This window comes from Numenius arquata, chromosome 7 (assembly GCF_964106895.1).
Source record: "Numenius arquata chromosome 7, bNumArq3.hap1.1, whole genome shotgun sequence".
Classification (NCBI taxonomy): domain Eukaryota; kingdom Metazoa; phylum Chordata; class Aves; order Charadriiformes; family Scolopacidae; genus Numenius; species Numenius arquata.
Window position 1 is genome coordinate 56256340 of NC_133582.1, and position 21660 is coordinate 56277999.

At 38.2% G+C, this 21660-nt stretch overlaps 1 protein-coding gene across 1 annotated transcript in view; it reads right to left on the reverse strand.

The window, feature by feature from the left end:
- Positions 1-21660, reverse strand: part of HDAC9 (histone deacetylase 9) — a 230515-nt gene that overhangs the window by 113746 nt on the left and 95109 nt on the right. Inside the window, exons 14-15 of the mRNA XM_074150909.1 lie at positions 15148-15268; positions 9578-9627 (exon numbers count right to left, since the gene is read on the reverse strand). Of these exons, the coding sequence (XP_074007010.1) occupies positions 9578-9627; positions 15148-15268 (171 nt within the window). The remainder of the gene's footprint in view (positions 1-9577; positions 9628-15147; positions 15269-21660) is intronic.

Here is a 21660-nt window from a genome sequence, read left to right on the forward strand (position 1 = left end):
CCTTTGATAGCAGTGATTGTATTCTATGTGTTCAATATCCTGAACAACAACAAGCTAAAGAGTAGCAGTCCTTTACAGTAGTTTAAAAGGATCCCTTCCGCTTTCTTTAAAGAGCAGAGGTTGGGCTCAGGTGTTCTTAGATGGAAGTTAATGCAGTACGTATTTCAGATGGATACGTTTCAATACAAATCTGGAAAAACTACTACATAAAAAAATACTGCCCTTTGATATAAGTGGTTATAAAACTGAGAAGTAAATAAATCTACTCAGCTAAGAACAGTGTAGCTATACGCGGTAAACAAACTGATTAAGAAATCTGTGAGAAATAATATAGGAGAGAACAGACCTCCTCAGTGATATTGCAATTTAATAGAACTTGTGTATTGCAGAGCTAATTCCTGTACTTTAGCTTTAAAAGCCTTCAGTTTCACACTCTTCCGCTTATGCCAGAGCAAATATGTTTCCACCACTGTGTTTTTTCATTTCCCTGGCATGAAAATAGAAATTAAACATTTTCCTGAAGTGTTGCAACCTCTGAAAATTGTGTGTGGCAATTTGCTATCACTTCCAGCAAGGAGTCTGTCATTCTTGGAGACAGTTGGTTCCAGCAAACACTAGCACATAAGTTTGGAATATTTTGCTCCTGACCGTGAGCAGTGCAGCTTCCCAGGTGCCATGCTCATAGCTCTCACCTCCCACTCCTACAGATGTCCTGGTGGTCATTCATCACCCCTGCGATTTCCACTAAGAAGCAAAAGGTCCTTGACGTGCTTCTCAGCTGCTGTTTCATCTCACCATGACTAAAGAAGCGAAGGTGTGCACATCATCTCCAAGGAACGATCTCTAATGAATGGCCTGTCAGGCATGTCTCTTGGTAAGGAACAAAGGAGAAAAAGTTTGCATGGCTGATGTCTCTTCCATAAATCCCACATACAGGAAGGGTGTAGAAGTGGGCTACTTTAGGAAAAATATGTACAGTGAGCTTCCTTTATTTTTACTGTTATTTTACAGCTGTATCAGAGATTTGTTCTGTCAAAGGCTTCTCCAGCTGCTTTAATATAAAATGCCTGCCATAGACTGTACCCAGAATATCAGCTTTTCATACTTTCTTGCCTAACAGTGTGGTTTACAAATAAATTGTGAAGGGGATGTGATCTTTAGGCTCCAGAGAGATGAATAGTTCAAAGGATCTTCACAAATCATTGCTTAAACAAAAAACATGGAATTCACTTGAGCCTGCATTGGCTTCTCTTTTGTGTTTGAGTAATTCCACTTGGAGAATTTATAAGCAATAATATTCATGGAAACGGACTTCTAAAAAGAATTTGAGAGACTATTAATTCTGACCCCAAAAGCTTCTTTTGGGGCAAGAACAAGGTATGTGGACAGTACATGTACCCTCTGTATGTAGAATATTTAACATCTTTCAAATTTTACCTGCCAATAGTGATCTAATTTGTAAAGCTATGATAAATCAAAGCCAATTTTCAGAAAATACTGAGCAAAAACCTTCTAAGTAAAAATTAATAATTGAAAGTCTAGTAGAGTTACCGGTGGTGATAGTCAACCACTGATAAAACCGCAGCACCCCTACCTCTGTACAAAGGGAATTCATGTGAAAGTTTATAAAAAACAAGTTATATGTGGAGTCTGTATGAAAAATCAAATAGCTTTGTATTCAAAATGAGAATCAGAGAAGAATCAGGCTAAATCAAGCTGAAGCCTGAATGGAATATTTTCTTCAGAAGGAATAGTTTGATTCAGTTACTTTCCTAAACTAAGTTTTACGACAGGCATTCAGAATCTCTGGGTCTCATAAAGCTTACATTAGACACCCTAAAGGATCTCAAAATCTCAGTGAAACAGCGATGTGTGGATCATTGGAAGGAGGAATGGAGGGAGGATAGCATGGATTAGATGTGGATTAGAACTTGTTTTCAGAAAAAACTCATAAATAAAACACTTAGGCCCAGATTCAAGTCTCAGATATGTGGCATATATCACCAGATGCTTGTAAAAATGTTACTGCACTTTCAGACCTAGCCCTGAGTACTCTATTAATTTAATTTGACATTTGTTTTAGTATTTAATGGATTAGTGTGTGAAAATGCTTTTGCAACTGCCTTCTTATGTTTGATCATGTAGTTTCCAGGCATTCATGGGCAAATAGGCAGAACAATGTGTGTTGGGTGTAATGCATACAGTTACAGACAATGCAACATCTATGTGCAGAATCAAGCCTTACTTTTTAAAAATTTGATCATTTGCTGCTGAACACATTTTAGCAATACATAGCATTTTAGCTTTCTTCTTGGATGTAGATGATCTTGACCATGGAGCTGTGCTAGAAGCTGGTGTTTATTCAGACAAACAACACATGAACATTTTGTCTTCAGAGAGCTTTTCTGTCCGTCTTGGAGGTTAAATTCTCTCAATAAACACATGATGTGTTTTTAAAGTGCAAATGTGAATTCTGCTTTAGTTACAGAATTCCCATCAAATCCATATGTGTGTGTGCATGATTAAGTTTGAGGAGAGTGAATAGTATTAGTAAATTTTATATGATACTATTCCACTATTTACATTTAACATATGTGTGTATATATATATATAATGTTTCGTATTCTGGCAAATAAGGTTTCTTTGCATAATGCTAGCCTTTGGAAACACAATAGTTCTTATGAAATGCACAAAATGAGGTAAGACCTTTAAAGGTTTGACTTCATGGTAGTTATAATATTGTGTTCCATGCACTGTATCTTTGTTTACAATTTGAATCTAGTCTAGTACCAAGGAAAAAAAGGTGCTCTGTTAAAAAGGGCAAAAAAATTATCTGAGGGATCAAACTCTGCATTTGATCAGTTGGCAGATTACCACCTCTGAGCTTTCTATCCTTGTCTGCTGCAAGTTAAAGCAGTCTGGGACTATTCTAAAACATTTTGTTCTGCCTGCAGCGAAGCCAAGGAACTATGCCTCCCAGTGGAACAGTTTCACCTCTCACTGGTCTAGACATCAAGCTCCGTGGTGGATGGACAAGAAAAGGACAAAATATCTGCCCTTTAGTGTGAAGAGATCTTTTTCATATTTTTTGTGGCCATGGTATTTATATGCTAAATGCAGCGTCCCCTCCCTGCCCAGAGACAAGACACCATTGCACTTTCCAGATCCTGAGATGAGGTCTCTGTACCTCAGTGAAGGAAGAATATCTATTTCCTGCTCTGATCATCTAGATTCATGTTATCAGGCTTGTTAACGTTTTTTTTCTAAAATGAATGTGCCTAAAAGTAAGAATTTAATTGCTTCAAGCCCCTGCTAATGAAGGGAATCAAGTGCCTCCAGTCAGTTCTTCTGATCCTGGGTGGACTGACTCTTGCCATCTAAAGGTTATATAGGGAAGCAAGGGTGGTCAGGGTCCTGCTTTGGCTGCTTCAGTAATTTGTCTAAAATTAGGTATATGAAGGTGGACAAGCGAGTCTTCAGAGAACTGTCATTCTGGACCGAAAGCAAGTAAATGTGCAGTTTTTCTCTCATTTCACTATTTCTTCTTTAATTTGCCCATTCAAGGAAGCTGTGAGCTTGTCACCTAGAAAGCCTCAATTCTCTATGTGTTAGAGCTAGACTAATGTGCAATGTCAATTTGTCAATTCCTATAAAACATAGTCCACTGAAGCAGCTGGCTCTCATGAACTGATGGGGTATACCAAATAAAAGTGCATTCACCGGAGCAGCTGGGAGTACATTACACCCTCATTCCCTTATCCTGTGGATAACCTAAATAGGTTTGTCTGGAATTGCATTAAGTGGCTGAGCTTGCAGACCCTTGAATGCTCCGGGATGACAAACCTCCAGCCCTCACTCCAGTCCCATTCCCACTGGCCTTAAGTTGTGCCTTGGGATGGTGCTAGGATGGCCTTTTTGACCATGTATTTTGATGACTTCTGAAGAAAATATCACACAGTCAACACCATTTAATTTTGAGTCCTAAATAGTCATGCAAAACATATCAATTTAAGTATAATGTTCCTGTAAGGTTTTTATGATTAAATCTTATAATTTCTTTAGGGGTGGTCTAGCTGCCAGAGAGGCTTAGGAAGTAAACAAGTCTTTTATTCCCAGAAGTCTCCCGCAATCTATTCCAAAAATGTTATAACTGGCAAATTTCAGTAGGTTAATAAGGTCACTCAGGCAAATAGTTTAAATTAATAGGTGAATATATCTGCAACATGGTATATTAATGATTTCAGAATGGGAGACCCTGAGTAGCTGCACTTCTAGGAATAACAGATTGCTTTCCACAAACCAGGAAACAGACATATTTTTGTTTGATATTGTGGAAGAACTGTACCTATTTTGGTACAGCCTGGGATATAGGGGAAGGAGACTTGATTGTGCTGCCTGTGTGGAGGTGATGTTTAATTTGAGGGCCCAAACCATAGGCAGCCTGATTTCTTTACAGCCAGATTTGCATACAGATATAAGGAGCAGCCTGGAGACTAAAATCTGCTACAAGGAGACAATGCCATCCCCAATACTTTCTTAATTTTTACACTATTGGACCATGGTAATGGAACCAGGTTGGTACCATTAGCTCTTATACAAATAACAGGAATGAGGAGGCATAATGTGTAAGCTAAATAAGAAGTAATAAATAATAAATAATGTGTAATAAGCTGAAAATTTTTCTTGGGCCCAGACTGAGAAGATCAAGGGAAGAAACAGCAGAAGAAGATCTGAGAAGCAGCAGAAAACAATTTCTTGCCTGGATGACTTACTAAAGTTGTATACTAATGAAATCTTGCCTCTCTTATTGCTTTTCTTCCTGTGTGGTCGCGACAAAAAGTAGTATTGTCCAACTAACACAGCAAGGAATGCCAGGAAGACATTCAACATTCAGAAAATATTAATATTTTGTAAGTTTTGCAAAAATATAGATATTCTATAGCTTTACACTCTGTTCAGCTCATTCAATATTTATTCTGCAAAAGTCTGATTTCTTACAGGGTGGTGTTCTCCCCCAGCTCCTCCTCTTGCAGTTTAAAGATCTGACTTTACACATTACAGGTTTGGAGCAGTGTCTTTTGAGGGTGGGGGGAGAGCAGGGGGGATTGGATAACTGCCCAATTTCATATGATAAAAGTGAAATTCTCTTCTGTCTGCAGGACAATCCCCAGGGAACAACGTATGAAACCCAAACTTAAATAAAATCATATCCTGTTTGCAAACATCATATTCCCTTTGCTTCTCAGTAATCTGGACCCATAAACCCCAGCACAGCTTGAGAGCCCATTCCTCATCTAAACAAATGCCATAAGCCCCTTTATACTTTTACAACCATGTCAGAAAATAATATTGACTGCCAATAGTGATGTGATTGGAGTTGCCTCCTCTGAGCCATAAAAGAAGCAGTCTGTTATCAATTTCTCTAAATGCATCAAGGGAATTATGGGTCGGTTCAGTTCCAAGTTATAAATGACAATTCAAAAGCCGCAGAAGTGTTTGAAGCTGGGAGCCGATGATGACATTATCATAAAAGCCTGCTCTTCTTTGCTTTTGTGGGTTTTTTTGCCTATCAACTAGACAAAAAAATATGGCTGAGAAATGACTTCAAGATTTCTTCACACAGCAGCAGGTCAAACAGGCAGGAAAACAATCACTATTTTTAGTGACAGACTGAGGCAAGGAGATGAAACTTACTCCCATTAAAAGTAGATTTCTGCTTCTCCTACTGTCATTTTCACAGCAGAATAGAAGGGGAAGAATTGCAATAGATGGATGCGTTGATCAAATGATCAGTTATAGCTCTAGTGGCTGTTTACGAAGGAAAAATCATGGAATGGTCTGATAATCCTCAGAACTAAAAAGTAATTTGTGATTATTCTCCCCATTTGGCCACTTCACCTGCAATCTACCCACCTCTTCTGGAAAACTTTTCACATTCCAAACCTCTGACCAGCTGCAAGAATCCATCTCTTGTTATTAAAACTGCTGGCCGCAGAGCTGCTAGTCTCTCTCCAAGACAAGGAATTTCATCCCCCCCGGTATTAGAATTCTTTAACAACAGTTGGTTCTGGAACAACGTTAAGATTGAAAAAAGAATAAAAAGCATTATTGCAAGAGGGAGGTCCCATACTTGAGCGGATGTTACGCTGCTGACCCTGGATAGTCCTCTGATAAAAAATTCACCATCGTTGAAAGAAGACCTGTTCTGGGCAAATTTAGGAGCTTAGATTTTGATAACTACTTTTTTTTCCTCTCTCTGTGAGCTCTGTTCAGTTTAGCTGTCAATATGAAATAGCTTTGTGATCTTAGATAAGAGAGCTAATTATTACTTATAGAGTTTCTTATAAAACTATAAAGTTTATTGTTTGATTTCTTCTGAAACCTAACATATATCAAGCCAAATTCACCAATGACCCTGACATAAACAGTCCCTATCACTACTTTAAAGAAAGTTCATATGGATGAAAAATGTTTACAAAATCAGTAAACAGTAGCTTTACATGCATTTTGCGCTAGTGCAAAAGATTTAGAGCCTTGATGGAACAGGATCAGAAAATATTAGTTACAGACACTGCCTCTTGTTTGCTTTTCAAGGTTCTTGAAAAAAGTTCTTTTACTGTAGCTGTAAGTAATGGCCCAAGAAGAAGACCCCTGATGTTGGCTGCAGTTTATTGGCACTTAGAACAGAGATAACAACAAAATCAATAATATAGTAGAATTAAGGGTAACAGAGGATAGACGGACCTTTGTTTGTGAACAATGCAAGCCATCCCAAACTCATGCCGATGCAGCCTTTATAGCCCATCAGTTGATCACTTCTTCAATGCCTGTGAAGTTCCAGCCTTTGCTCCAAGAGCAGTTTCCATTTTGTCCAGTGATCCTTTCATGTGATATATATAAGCTGTTTGTGGAGCAGGGGCTCACATCATTTATAAATGCATGATATATAGATCAGAGCCTTAGATACATGGGCTTTATACTACTTATGCTCTGTCTTACTGACCCAGTGCTCTTTCCAACAATGGCACAGCTTCAGTAAGTGGTGTGAGGGTCTCCAACCAGAAGCAGTCTATGATCTCCTCAGTGGTAACAACATCCGCTAAGAGACCAGGGGCTCTGATATTAAATCCAGCCTGGCAGTGGGGAGAAATGAGCCTAGGTTTCCCATTCCCTGTGTGAGTAGTCTAGCCACTAATCTATTTAAATAATAGAAGTGCTGCATAATAACAGCCAGCAAGGTCCCCATATGGTTAGAAGACAATAGGATCAAAGAGCTCTCAAAACCATCATTCAAGGAGCAGCCATAAAGTCTCCTGCAAGAATGGAAGTCTTTTTTCCTCACTGTATTCTTTAGCAAACAAGTAAGCAAGCAAGCAAGAAAGAAAATAAATGAGAAGGAAAATAAGTGAGAACAAAAATTAAAAAAAATTTAATTCTTCCATCCCTCCTTAAAATCTTTGCATAAACTACTCTTACTGCTTTACATTAACTACTGCTTTATAAACCTCATTTAAGTTGAAAGCTACTAAGTAGCAAGGCTGCTTCTTTATTTCCACCATCATTTTTGAAATTACTTAAGAATTGCTTTCCATACAGTTTGAAGCAACTTCCTTTCCCAGAGCTCATCTTAACCAATAGACAGCTAAATATCACTGAAAGAGAGCTCCTAATCTGATTATTTACCTTGAAAAAGGTCATAACCCATTCCTTTAAGAGCCCCACAGCAAGCCTGACAATAATAATATGTAGAAAGACAAACCAACTAGGAAAAAAAAAAAGAAAGATCCATTTCTACAACATGTTCTTTAATCCCATTTCCATTACTATAAATAAGAAATAAAGCAAATAGACTCAAAAAAGTATAGATAAATTAAAGTGCTTAAAATTGAAGTTATAGTGAACATTTCTGACTTGTGTTAGCTTTAGAATGGACAACATAATTTCATTAGTAGAAGGATTTCAAAGCACATCTCTATTCATGATTTTTTAATACCACAATAACTTGTTTCATAGAAAAATCGTATACTTTAAGTTTCAAAGTGTACCACAGTCCTATTTACTTTCCAAAGCCCTCCAAAAGATTTGTCAAGAAATTTTACATCAGCTTCTCTTTACTCAGAACCCTGAACAACATTCTTTCTCAACTTTATTCATCTCTTGTTCCATTTTCTCTAAACTTCTTATTAACTGCAACAGCAGTGTGAAAAATCACCTTTTTTAATACTGAAATGTATGCATATATGTGTGTGTATCTGCACACATGCACACAGTAGAGCACAGAGGTGCATGTGGACATGCATGTCTACGTGTCAATTTGTGATGGTACCTGATCCACACACAGAAATGACCTCCAACTTTCAAAATTAGCAAGTTGCTAGTCACCATGTTCCAAATATCCTCAGCATGTTGAGTCCACAGTAGAGGAGCTGCAATGATTCCCACTTCCTAATTCTTTGTTCCTTAACTCATAGTTCAGAAATCCTCAAAAACTACCAAATACTGAAAGCTAAAATGGAATTTTTCTTTTTCATGTGTTAAAACCTTACAAAATGAGTGTTTCTTCTGTCAGGTATTTCATAATAAAAAAAACCCTACTACAAACAAGACTAGTATGGTATGGAATTTATCCTCTGTGAAAGATAAAAGTAAATAAAACTTTAGAAGGTTTTATTTGAAGTTGACCTCCAGAAGTTGTGGCTTTATTCTTGTACGCTCAGAAACAGTGATAGGGAACTAAAAATATATGCATCATCCAGCCATCCCATCAATATCTAGTAATATCATCATTTCACTTTGATATTGCTGACATCAGAAAATAATGGACCCAGCTGGACCAAAAGCGTAGCATACTTTTGTGTGAAAAACCTCTGTACATGAAAAATTATTTCTCCCCAGTATTATCTTCACTAGAATTTCATAGGAGCACAATACCAACACCAGCAGAAATTCTCCATCCTACATGTTTTTCAATAATTTAGATTAATTCTTTTACCTAGTGTTGCAACAGATTTTTTGTCTGCAGATTTTCGTCTGCTGTGTCCTAATACTCACAAGCTTTTATTTCAGAATGAATGCATTTCAACACAGGACATAAAAATACTCAAATAATTTATTAGTTTAACAACACCCAATTTATTAGGTGACAGTTAATGAGGACTTCTCATGTTAAATGTTAGCTTTGGTAATTGTTTTTTTTCCTTTCTCAGAAATGTGAAGCTGTATTTGCTTTTCAACAGTGCACAAAACAGCTTCTCCAAAGCTCATTCTGCTATAACAATTGTACCCATGTTACTTTCCTCAAAAATAGAGCTCATGTGAAAAACCTGAAGTGGGACAATGAAGAAATGTACACATCACCACAAAATATGCTCCTATCTAACTGTTTCATATGCTTACTGTAATGTACTGTCTTGTGTGTCTATGAAAACACAGGATGATAATGGCTCAAGTTTCATCTCTATATTTTTTATCAGCTTCCGAAGACCTTGAACTGATAATGCAACAGTGCTAAAGAATTCATGAATGAATACACATGTTGCGTGCTGTCCCTCTTGCGAAAAAATAAACATCTACTTACCCCAAGTCCCCCACAAGGCAACAAGGAAAAGAGTTTTTGAGACACGTTTCCTATATATTAAAAAAAAAAAAGAAACAATAAGCATCATTTATCAAAAAGCCATTTAAATACTGGATAAGTAATTGCTCTTTACAGTAATGCAGATTTTGGTATCACACAATGAAAATGCCATATATTAGAATAAAAAATATTAGTAGTACTTAGAAAGGAAATCAGCCATGGGACATTTAAGGAATTCTTTTGCAACAGTGACAAATCTTAAGATTGGTAAGCAGCAGTTTCCAAGGAGTGTAATGATCGAATCTCCACAGAAAGTCACTCTGGACTAGGGCGACTAAGTCATCCCAGAATCTGTAGCTGATAAGCAGCTTGTCTAAGCTGGTCATCTCAGCTTCTTCTACCACCAGTGGAGCGAGGTAGGCACCTCTGCCTAGCCTACCTAGATGGCTGATGGGATGAATTATACTTGAGAAGTGCCTGTTTCTTTCCACTGGCAACAGAGGGAACCTCATTAAGCTCAATGAAACTGATGGCTAATCTCTTAACTTCATCTCTCCAAAAAGTTCCTCCTGTGAAAATTGCAGTCTCAGTCTTCCTATCTATGCAAAAATGCTGTTCTCTTCATTTACATATCATCAATGAATATGTTAATATTTTTAAAACATTAAATGAAATACTACTTGTTTCAGTGTTATTCTGTAAATACATTCTACTAAAGGGAATGAAAACTTAATAGGCTTTAAAATCTAATTTCTAGATTACTCTGCACATTGGATAATGTGACAGGGTTTATCTTAATATTTATAGTCACTTTTTATTCATTCACGTTTTCTTTTTTTTTTTTTTTTTTTACCATTAAAATCACTGTTTGTCTCGATAAGGAAAATATGAAAATCGAGTAAGGATGTCAGGATTTGATGCAGTTCCTATCCCAGTGTGTAATCTGATCCTAAGGCAGCTGTGGAGGAGAGCACAGGCTTTTCCCCTGCCGTATCACAGAACTGGCTTTGTAACTTTGCCATCTGGAGGAAACGTTAGATAGTCAATCACTCAAGTTACCTAGAGGAGCCACCCATTGTTATGGAAGGGGCGAACGCTGCCGTTACTCATGTTTAGCAGGTGCCAATGAAATGCCTAAAGACAATTATAAGCCATCATCTTTGAAGTACGAGAGACCAGACTGCAAGGCCTGAGATGAAGAAAGTGCTTTACGCTTTGAGTAAAATCCAAGATGCGTTTTAAACCGACCAGAGGCCTTTGATCAGTTTGCACAGTGTGCCAGAGAAGCCAAACAAAACCTCCTGTGGAGCTACCAGGGGAAATGCAGGTGCAGCAGCTATGCGGACCGTTCTCACACTGTGAGTCCTCATGGCCCCAGACATGCAAGGGAATGTTGGCTGCAGGAGATCGTCAGAGCAGAGGTACAGGAGGAGTTTCCAGATCTCTTGCTAAGCAGATCCAGGGACCAATGCGAACAGCAATTTGTCACTTTTTGCTGTGGGGGAGATCAAAAAGTCTTGAGCAGGTAACTAAAAAATTAGTGCTGTTAAAGCGCCAGGAGACATTAATAGAAACATAAGCCGTAATTTGAGATAAAAGAAGGCATTTTTAGAATATTGAATGACTAAACCTTTTTTCTTAAATGCCACTGCAGAGTTGGGACATAAGAGAGAACAGATGAATTCTCATTTATCTCCCTGCAGTGGGGCACATTGTGCATGGTAAACACTATCAAAAACAACAAACACAAACTAAAAACGGAAAAGCAGATGGTGAGAAAGGACACTAAAATCAATCAACAGGTAGTACTGAAACAAGCACAAAGCCTTGTGTATTGAGAAACTTGCCAGGATACTCACTTCTTATTGCATGATAGTCTGAAAAAGCAGATAACAGACTTTGCAGAACAAGAAAAACATTGAGATTTCATGAACAGAACAGTGGGGAAATGTTCTACTAAGAGAGAGTGAGACCATCCCTTAGCTAGCCCTACAGAAAGGAAAGAGCTTACAACACTCCTTGTCATAAATGAAAATCAGAAGCAAAAAGTAAACCTTGAAAATGAATCAACGTGAGAATTCCCCATGATGTTTGGAGGTGATGTCCCAGAAGAACTTGGTAAATAGAAGTCATTTTTCGAGTAACACCTTTCCACTATACCTCCAGAATAATAATTAAAAAAATATTGGGATACTTCAAGTAGGATAGAAGACAAATTTTAAATAATCATATTGGTTTTGGCTTCGCATCAGTACATAGTTTGCAGCCACCAGCAAATCACTTTAGAAAAAAAGATCTTTTAGAGAAGATTCAGCACAATAATTTACTGATAGAGCTAGAAAAATTATCCAAGATTTGTATTCTAAAATTTCAACGCACAAAGATGGTAGAAGCTGATTATTCAAATTAGGTGCTGAGGCACCCATCACTGACTGCGGTCAGGGCCCCTACAGAAGTCAAGGAAGCTGCTTAGGAGGTTGACAACTGGGGACTGTGAGTCTGATGAGCAGGAAAAGTGATTGGCAAAAACTCTCTTTCAAAAAAATAAACAAATTTGAACTTGTGTTCACTTGTGACAGTTTGAGGAACCCAGTTGTTTTCAGCATCATCCCTCAAGAACAAAGCCATTTCTGCTAAGTGTTCATTTTTCACTAACTTGGAATTACAGTCACCCAGATGCTCTGTGAATGCATCTTTTAGTTGTACTATAAATACTGCCTCACGGTCAGGGATGTGTTGACAGTACATTTTTCACTTTTACAAACTTGTAATCATTGGAAACTTGATTTTTAGAAACACTTTCTTAATTATGGTTGGAGAGGGAAAAAGCAAACAAATTTGTAAGACTTGCTTGATAACTGTTCTGTCCTTGAGCTTATTCAAAGAGGTTTCAAAGGTTGTATTCTGTCACATGAAACCTTAATGTGATGTGACACGTAGTCTGCATGTTAGTTTCCTTCATGTCAAGACAATGTAATGCAACATAACATGTTGCTTAACACACCGCACTGAAATGCGATCAGTCAAAAGCTTAACTACTCAATAGCATTGAAGTTGAAGTGATCCTTTGCAATAGCTGCATTCGTAGGCCCTGATGCAGGGAAAATAGAGCCAAGTTTATACTTTGAAAGCATTAAGAATATGTGAACTATAATGGAGTACATGATTCTCACTGGTTTCAGTAGTTTACAGCTGTTTGGCTTTGCAGCCCTCCAGAACAGAGTTTTTTTCCCTGAACAGGGACACTGAAATAAGCATTTATTGACAAGTTGCACATTTCTAGCTCTAGTCATACTTAAATTTCATTACTTCAAGTGATTGTCTTCTGTTTGAAAGATACAGTAGCTGCTTGTTAGCAAAGAAAAAAGACTTTCAGACAGTGCAGATGTACTCTTTTGAGCAGGGACAGGGAACAAACACTTTTCTGGAGCACAAGTAGAGAACAAATGATGCCTCTGTCTTTTTAGGTGAGCAGAAGAGCAAGGGAAAGAATGGGTAGGTCCTCCTTTTCATTACGGTGCAAAGCCATAATTTGATGGGACAATTTCTGTAGCCAAAAAATGCACTTCTATTGAAATAGAAATGTTTCATGAGACAATGTTGTTATTGATGACATTTTTGATGAGAAACATTTCCTTTAGATTTTTCTTCTTTGCTATACATAATTTTGAATTTCTATACTATACCAAGATGTTAATGTCAGGATTGGTTAGGTTCAACCTCAATGAAAGGTGGAACAGTCACACTGCATTTTGGAAAAATGGAAGAGACAATTAAGTTCCTTTATACAAGAGTCTGGAAGCTCCAAGGATTACAACTCCCAGCCAAAAAAAAAGGCGCATGCAAAAGCATGTGGGAAGAGTGTTTCATTGACTGTTGTCTTGGTAAAAGGCCATGTGAGAGGCAGCAAGAAAACATCTTAGAAACAGAGACAGAAAAGGGCAATAAGCCAAGGATCCACTCAGAATATATGCTAGGAGTGTGATCTTGATATAAACTCAGAGAGTAAATGTTTTAGACTAAGTGTCAAGAGAAAAAGGCAAAGAGTGTCACGTAAAGAACTGTGGGCAAAGAAATGGTTTTCTGAGATTGCGTAAACAAAGCTTTTCACATTCTCTATATGTAGACAGGAACACAGTGAGGATACCTGGGTCCATTCCTTTTTTCACCTCGTAGCTGCAACTACACACTGCATCTTACATGGTGGTCAACTCTGAGACCCAAAATAGGAACAATATTTTATATCAATTAATGTTGTTTTAAATAATGTAAAAATTAAAATGAAATGAATCAAACCCAACAAAATTTAATGAAATGTTTGACTGTATCAAAATGGAACATTTTGACGATGTTGGTGAACTCAAATCAAAATGTTTCCAAATTTTCATTTTGCAGGAATTGAGAGCTTTTTCTTGGAAACGCCTTTTTTTGTTTGTTTGTTTTTTAAGGAGTATTTCCTACTTTGGAAATTTAAGCTATCATACCATAAGTATTTTTATTTTGATGTTGTTTTGGCTAAGGAGATGTACAAACTTACATAAGACATTTTTCTTATCTACTCTTATGACTCCCTGAAGCAACAGTCTGCCTTACAGAAGAAATTCTTAGCATTAGTTTCCAAAGCAAAATAATTGCTATGTATTACTAGAACTGTGGCAGCAATTTCTTTTGATGGCTAGTATTGTTTTTGCTTGGGTTGGGTTTCATTACATTTAGGAAAAGCTCCACATCTTAGAATAAGTGTTATAAAAACAGCTGAGAATTAGAGTATTGCATCCAGAGCAGTGTCCCAGCTGGGACATAAAGGGCAGGATTTCACTCACAAATTATTTCCAAAATGCAACACTTTTTTGTGTGTTTCCTTTCACATTCTCTGTAGCAGGTCTGACAAGTAGATCTGCTTCATGCTACACTCATGGCAGAACTCAATTTAACCCTACTTTTCTATTATAAAAAGCATACACTGAGCATTTCCAATGCATGAAGATATTTGATGTGAAAATCCTGTCAGTTTTCTGCTATTCTCTATATCCATATGTCTATTTAATATTTTAATGTGGGGTTTTTTTCCCTGTTATTCAGAAAGATATCATATCCTACATAATGGGAAGACATCAAAATAAAGTTCACTTATTAGCAAGACTTAGGTATCTGCACTCAACATGGCTGAAATAATTGAAATAAAGCAAATGAGAACAGCAAACAAGCAAATCTGACAAGCAAGTGTATCTTAAACTCCCGTTTTCAAATCAAAGAACACAAGGAGAGAGAAGACCAACTGCATTCAAATTGCCATTGACCTCCGACAGAGAACAAATTACAGCAAAGGGTTAACACTTCGATGATTTCTGAAACGAATGAGGAGAAACCTCTATTGCTGCTTTCCAGCCTGTGCATTTCGCTAATCTATATTTGGCTCCCATTGTAACATTCTCCTTCCACATAGCAATGCATTTGGAAAAAGTGAATTTTTGTCACACTGCTTGCCAAGTATTTTAAACTGACACCAGCTATGACTAATGACAGTGCTGGAATGTGCTGTTCTCAGTAGAATAGAGGCCTGTACAGACCTAGGAGTTTCCTGGGGTCCAGCTTCTGTCTGTTCAGGGGGCTGGTGCCATACAGCAGTGAATGATGTTCAGAGTGAACCAGCTGTATTTCCTCCAGACTGGCTTTTCGACCTCGAATTCGCTGAAAGAAAACAGCAGAGGCCTACAATATTCCACTGACAATATTTAGGGAGAGAGAGAAAAAAAAAAGAAGTAAAGGTCCGAAATAACATTTAGTATGATTAATAATGGGTTGAAATTGCGTCATGCAGGAATGTGACACTGATTTGTTTATTAAAGTAATGCTATACGAAAAACAAATGCGTGTGTGGTTTATCACAAATGCTTCACTTCAGTCTTAGCAGAGTTAACTTAATACAGGGTTTCACACACAAGAAAAAGAAAAGATTCTGCCTCTTTTCTACATTATGGAGATAAGAGATACAAACCAAAAGGTTTATTTCTTAAGTAAGAAAGCCGGCTAGAAAAATTCTAGTTTGAAGAGCAAAAGCTTATTCACACCTGTAAGCTGCAGATGTGTTCTGAATGAAGATTCATGTTTTTTGCATTACCACTGGTACTTGTGATTTATGCTGCTAGGAAGAACATGATCACAGTGAGGAGAGCCAGGAAGAAGAAGAAAATTAAAGTTTAAATGCTTTAGTAAAATATTTCTATATCTTTTCATTGTTGTAATATATGTTTGGTATCCCAGGATCATTTTTGCCATTGCATATGCTGACTCACTTGCTTCCTTACATTTTTTTAAGTGGAGTTTGTGTTTTTAACTGTTTCTCCAGCCTGTACTCTCCCCACTTAAATCAGTGTTAAAAAATCTGGGATGTCTTTCTATAAATACTCTGAAATTCTATCAGTTTAGGAAGGAAGGAAGATAGGAAAGAAGGAAGAAAAGCTAAAACTAACACTTTCTTATACAGCAGATCTGTCCCTTGTATGTATTTGGAATTACAGCTTGTCATAAAAATATTTACTTCTCTGCTTGTGTGAGTGCTGCACAGCCTTTGCAGACACAGCAACATGAAGCAGATTTTGTTCAGGTTTGGGCATAATAAACAGCACTGTCAACAAAGCTCTGGTCCCAAGATCATCTTTCCTGTTGATACTGGATAATGCAGAGACAAAAGAGCCTTTTTTTAAGGTCCTGGACTCTATTGGAAGACCTGATCCTTACGAATACCTGGAGCAAAACCTCTCAAAACTTAGACTGTGGATCTGACTGTTAAGGTCTGCAGATAAACAGAAGTTATCTAAATAGACCATCTTATTCTTAGTAGACTGGCTAACCTGTTACGGAAATACCATTCAATTCTAGTTTTCTTAGAGGTTAAGTTGTAATTCTTATTATATCCACCACCTATTCATGCACATGAAAAGGCACCAGCTTCTTCGCTAGAGAAGAAAGCAATATTATAAATAATAAAAAGAATGTGCTCTGTAGATGAAAGGAGCTGCAGGGGACGGGGGGAAGGATGGGGGCAGTCAGAAGAACCACGCACAATTTATATTTTGTTAAGCAGTGGCAATTTTTTCTGACTAATCAGGAAAAATGTCCTAAGAGTTAGATCTAGACGACTGTGGATCAAGCTCCCCCTCTGGGAAATGGTGGAAGCCCTATTTCTCGCAGTGTTTAAAACTTGACTGGACACAGCAGTGGAAAAAACATTTTAGGGAATGATCCAAGAACTAAATGACTTAATAAACCCTTTTTCATCTCTAATTTCTTCAAGCCTCTCCCAGTCTCACATGAGAATTTGTAGCTCTGCACTCACATCCTTTTAAGACACAGTTGCACAATCAAAATCAGCACATTATGTTACTTCATGGAGTCAGTAAACTCTGTAATGGTTCTTCTGGGTCAGATAAAATGTTTTTCTTCACAAGTGAGGTGCCTGGTAACATTTATTCGTTCATCCATTCTCATTAAGGTCTATGTTTCTAATAAGCTGCTTTAAAATCTGTATACCAAGTCCTCCACAGCAGCATTGGGAAGGGAGGCTGGCTTTTAGGACAGCTAAAATAAATGTGTAAGAAAAGTAAAGAGGCATTTTATGAAGGTGACATCAAAGACCCTTGAATAAAATACTTTCTGGTCATATATTTTCTATAAGTTATACAAAATATCTTTAAGAGATGTTTAAGAGAATTAATTGTCTGGCTCTTTTTAAAGGGCTGTTAAATGCCATATCACTTTAACTATAAAAAGACCAACAGCAAGCTGTTATTCTTACAATGGGGAGCTCTGCAATATCCTATGGAATATAGTGATTGGCTCTAACAGAGCAGGGTCTGCAAGTGGCCTCCCCAAAATCTTTTGCCAAGGAACTACTGACTCCCCAGTGTTGACAGCCAGATTGTTCAGGGCAGAAACAGGTTGGGCAGAAACAGGTTTGGTGCAGAAATCAAACAGCACTAAAGAGGTCCCCCCCCCTGCTCCAGGCTGGTCCCAGCAGCGAGGTCCTCGGGGCACAGCCAACAGCTGAGCTGCTGGAACAGGCACAGCCTGGAGCTGCTCTTTCTCCATGGCTTCTCCAGCTCTAACCTTGAGCATGGGCAAGCACATTTACACAGTAAATGGCAGGAGGAAAGGGAAGGGCAAACAGTGCGCACATCTGTACTGTTTCCGCATTCCCACCTCCTCATTTACTGTTCCTTTCATCCCACTCTTGCGGTACCTCTGCCTGCCAAGCCATTCACAATAACGTTAAAATTCCAACTGTCTAAGACTCTACACAGAGGAAAAAATAATTTATATTAAAAATTACCTGTAATAATCTCTTAAAACACTTCTTCTTGCATGATGTCAGGATTTAGCAGATCTACAAAAGCACATGTCACTAGTCTGTTGCCAGAATCTGGAATCATGTAACTTCAGTTATGCAAAGCAATAGTTTCTGGCTCTCATTGGCATGAGTTATCAGACAACATAACATATGCATTTGTATAACTATACACATACGCTTTTATCCACATCTTTTTTATTTTAAAGTGTCTTTCTTAATTTTCCTTGGCCATGGTAGTATCAAAAAGCCTAAAATGTAGTAGAAAGCAGAAAATTGGCATAAAGCCAACAAAAAAAAAGAGAAATAGCATAGGAGAACTGATGAACAGTATTTGTTTCATTCAGGAGGACTTGAATACTACATCCATCCATCTGCTACATCTGTAGGAGAATGCAAATCAACCTTTTCTAACGTGTATGACAATTTGTGTGTTGGCTCTCTCTGACATAGGCAGTTCCCTCATCCATGGAGACATTTCCACATCTCAGGAAAGCAAAATACTGCACCTGAGGTCTCCAAAAATCATTCTAGAACTAGAAAGCTTTTCTCCCCACAATGAGAAAATGCTTCCACCTTTCACAGAACTTAAGGTCAAAGAGCACAGTCTAATCTGGTCTTCTGTTCAGAATAGGCCATTAAAGTTTCAAGCAGATAACCTCTATTAACCTGAAGATTTTGTTTAGTTTTCTGGCAGACTAAACTCTTGCACAGTCAGAGATTCAAAAAGACAAAGATGACACTGCCTGTTTCTCTCTGCTAAACTAACAGGAATCGTTGACGTAGCTTAAGCAATATTTCTGACTTGAGTCTCCCAGTATAAGGTCTCCCAGTCCATTGTCTTTACTGCAGCTATTTGTATGGAGAGAATGTCTCTGAAACTCCCTTAGACTATCTAATTTGTAAATAAGGTCTTCAGAGTCTTTTCTTCTTTTCTGGAATTTCTTACAGTGGTTGAATTGTCTCTTGTTTTAAAAAATACACATAGGTAATCTAGATCTTTTGCCAGTCAGTACACTCACATGGCTTGCTCTCTGTCCCTTATGCAGGAATTGCAACCATATCTCTAACGTGGATGCACCCACATAGAGATGCATTTATTCTCTTCATACGTTTTGGTCTTCAAGTGCTTAACCTGAATATGTTCAAATTTTGCTCTTAAAAATGTCTACATGGACTAATTTTCCTGTATTATGGATTTTTTTCATATATTTCAACCTATGTGCCTGGCAGACTCAAAAGTTTTTAAATCTTTAAATTCTTTCCTTCTCTCCCCTTCAGCCCATGAGATGTGGGCAGCAGGAGGTATAAGATGTCTCCCTAATCCAGAAAACTACCAAAATTCAGATCAAATTCCAGCCTGAAAAGAAAAATGTTGCTGGACCACAGTCCCTACAGGAAGTAGAGTTGGGGGCAAAAAGTGGGACCGTGTCTGTGTTCTTCTTTTCTAAAGCTGTGCTGATCAGTGTAGCCTAATGTCAGTCATGTGTGCATAAATTATTGCCCCAAAGGAGTTATGTAAATACTTCCTCTCCCTAGAACAAGTAGAAAGCAGACACCACTACCAAAACATAATTCAGCCCTTTTTTTATTTTTTCGGTCCCGAAGGTAGGGCAACTATGCATTGCTCTTTATCAAGACAAAATTGCAAAAAAAATCAGAAGATAATGGATGTTTTTATGCCAATCTTTGCATCTTTTAGCTGCCTTATTCTGGTGCTGTATTGGATAACTGTTCTACATCTGTCAGCCTTTACCAAACACAGAATAGGTGTTCCAATGAACACACATGAAACTTTTAACCTAATGCAAAAATATTGAATCTGAATTTTATTTTCCCAACACATAAATACCAGGACCATAAAAAAGTCCACTACAGGGGGAAATTACTCCACTCTTGCCCTGGACTCAGTCAGGGACTGGTCTCTCAAACCCCACTCTCCAGGGCTGGCCATGATCTGGATGTGTTCCTCTTTTGTCTTGGGGAAGCCGATGGGGGAAGTAACCTATCTATTTGGAAGTGTAATGCAAATTAAAAAAAAATCCAAAAGCTAGAACTAGTTTCCCAATTTAGCAAAAATCCTCTAAACTGTTGTTTGAATAACTCTAGAGCTCAAATATCTATGGCTAGAAAGACAAAAAAACAGTCTGGAGAAGCAAGTCCTTTTGGCTGTGTCTGCAGCAGTAAATTAAGCAGTGCCAGGAAACATTCCCAGGCAGAGGAACACGATCATCTGTACTATTAAATTGCTAAAGAGGTCCTTCACACCATTTTGGCTGAGCAGCAACTAGCACTCTCCCAAAAACCTCCCAGACATGGTTTGGTCACTGGCAGGGGCCAGGGAGCATTCCTGGTAGTATGAACATGGACCTTTCCATGCCAGTTGGCTGCGGTGGTGGAGAACAGCCCCAGGCACATTTTATTTTGTAGTGAAGGCACAGATTTGAGTACCCCAGTCAAATTTTGTTATGATTTTACCATTTTATATTTTAAATATGCTAAATATAGGGGCAATATGAGCAATATATATAGGTAATAGATTAAGTCTAGATTAATCTACCTAGATTAATCTATTAACTGCAGCAAGCATAGTGTCAGCCCAGTATATATGACTTCTATCATTCCATGCCCCTTTAGAGACGGTGGTTCTCTGTGCACTTGACCAGTCATCTCTCTCCAAGGCTATTGAGCAGCGTGAGGGATCAATCCACATCACATGATTTAGGAACCCCATTTTACTCCCTGTGTAGGTAACAAAGATTGTATAGACATAGAAGGACATTGGTGTTCTGGATTGCATCCAGAGAAAGGCAATGAAGCTAGTGAGGGGTCTAGAGCACAAGTCTTATGAGGAGCGGCTGAGGGAGCTGGGGTTGTTTAGTCTGGAGAAAAGGAGGCTGAGGGGAGACCTTATCACTATCTACAACTACCTGAAAGGAGGTAGTAGTGACGTGAGGGTTGGTCTCTTCTCCCAAATAAAAAGAGACAAGATAAAATGAAATGGTCTCAGGTTGCACCAGGGGAGATTTAGGATGGATATTAGGAAAAATTTATTCAAAGAAAGGGTTATCAAACATTAGAACAGGCTGCCCGGGGAAGTGGTGGGATTACCATCCCTGGAGGTATTTAAAAGATGGGTAGACGTGGTGCTGAGGGACATGGTTTACTGATGTTTTCGGCAGTGTTAGGTTTGTGGTTGGACTCGATGATCTTAAAGGTCCCCTGAAACTTAGACAATTCTATAATTCTATGATTTTCATAAGAGTTTCTTGGTAGATTAAGAAAATAGGGAGGGCCCACTGGCTAAGGATACACATATTGCAAGGTAACAAGATCTAAGCTACCTCTAACCGAATTAGCTTTGATCCTGAAACTCCTCATAAGACAAAGAGTGGGACTGCAGCCCTCTTGTGGGACTATTGTTTCAGCAAAAGGAAAAAAAAATGAAGGGTCATGGTTACTGCAGAGGATTTCCTAAGAGGCTGTTGCAGATTGCTGTTCTGAAGCTGCCCTTATAGCATGAGGCAGTGCACATGGCAAAACCTCATTAGTGACTCCCCCCCCAGTCCTTCTGACAGAAACTGTGGGAAATTATATTGATAAATAATAATGTCCATGAGGGGGCATTTGGAATTCAGTAAAAGAAACAGTGGAGTTGCCCATGATGCTTTAGCTCTGCATCCTCAGTGTGGTATATTCCAGAATGCAGCTGAACGGTGGCCTGTTATTCCTTGAA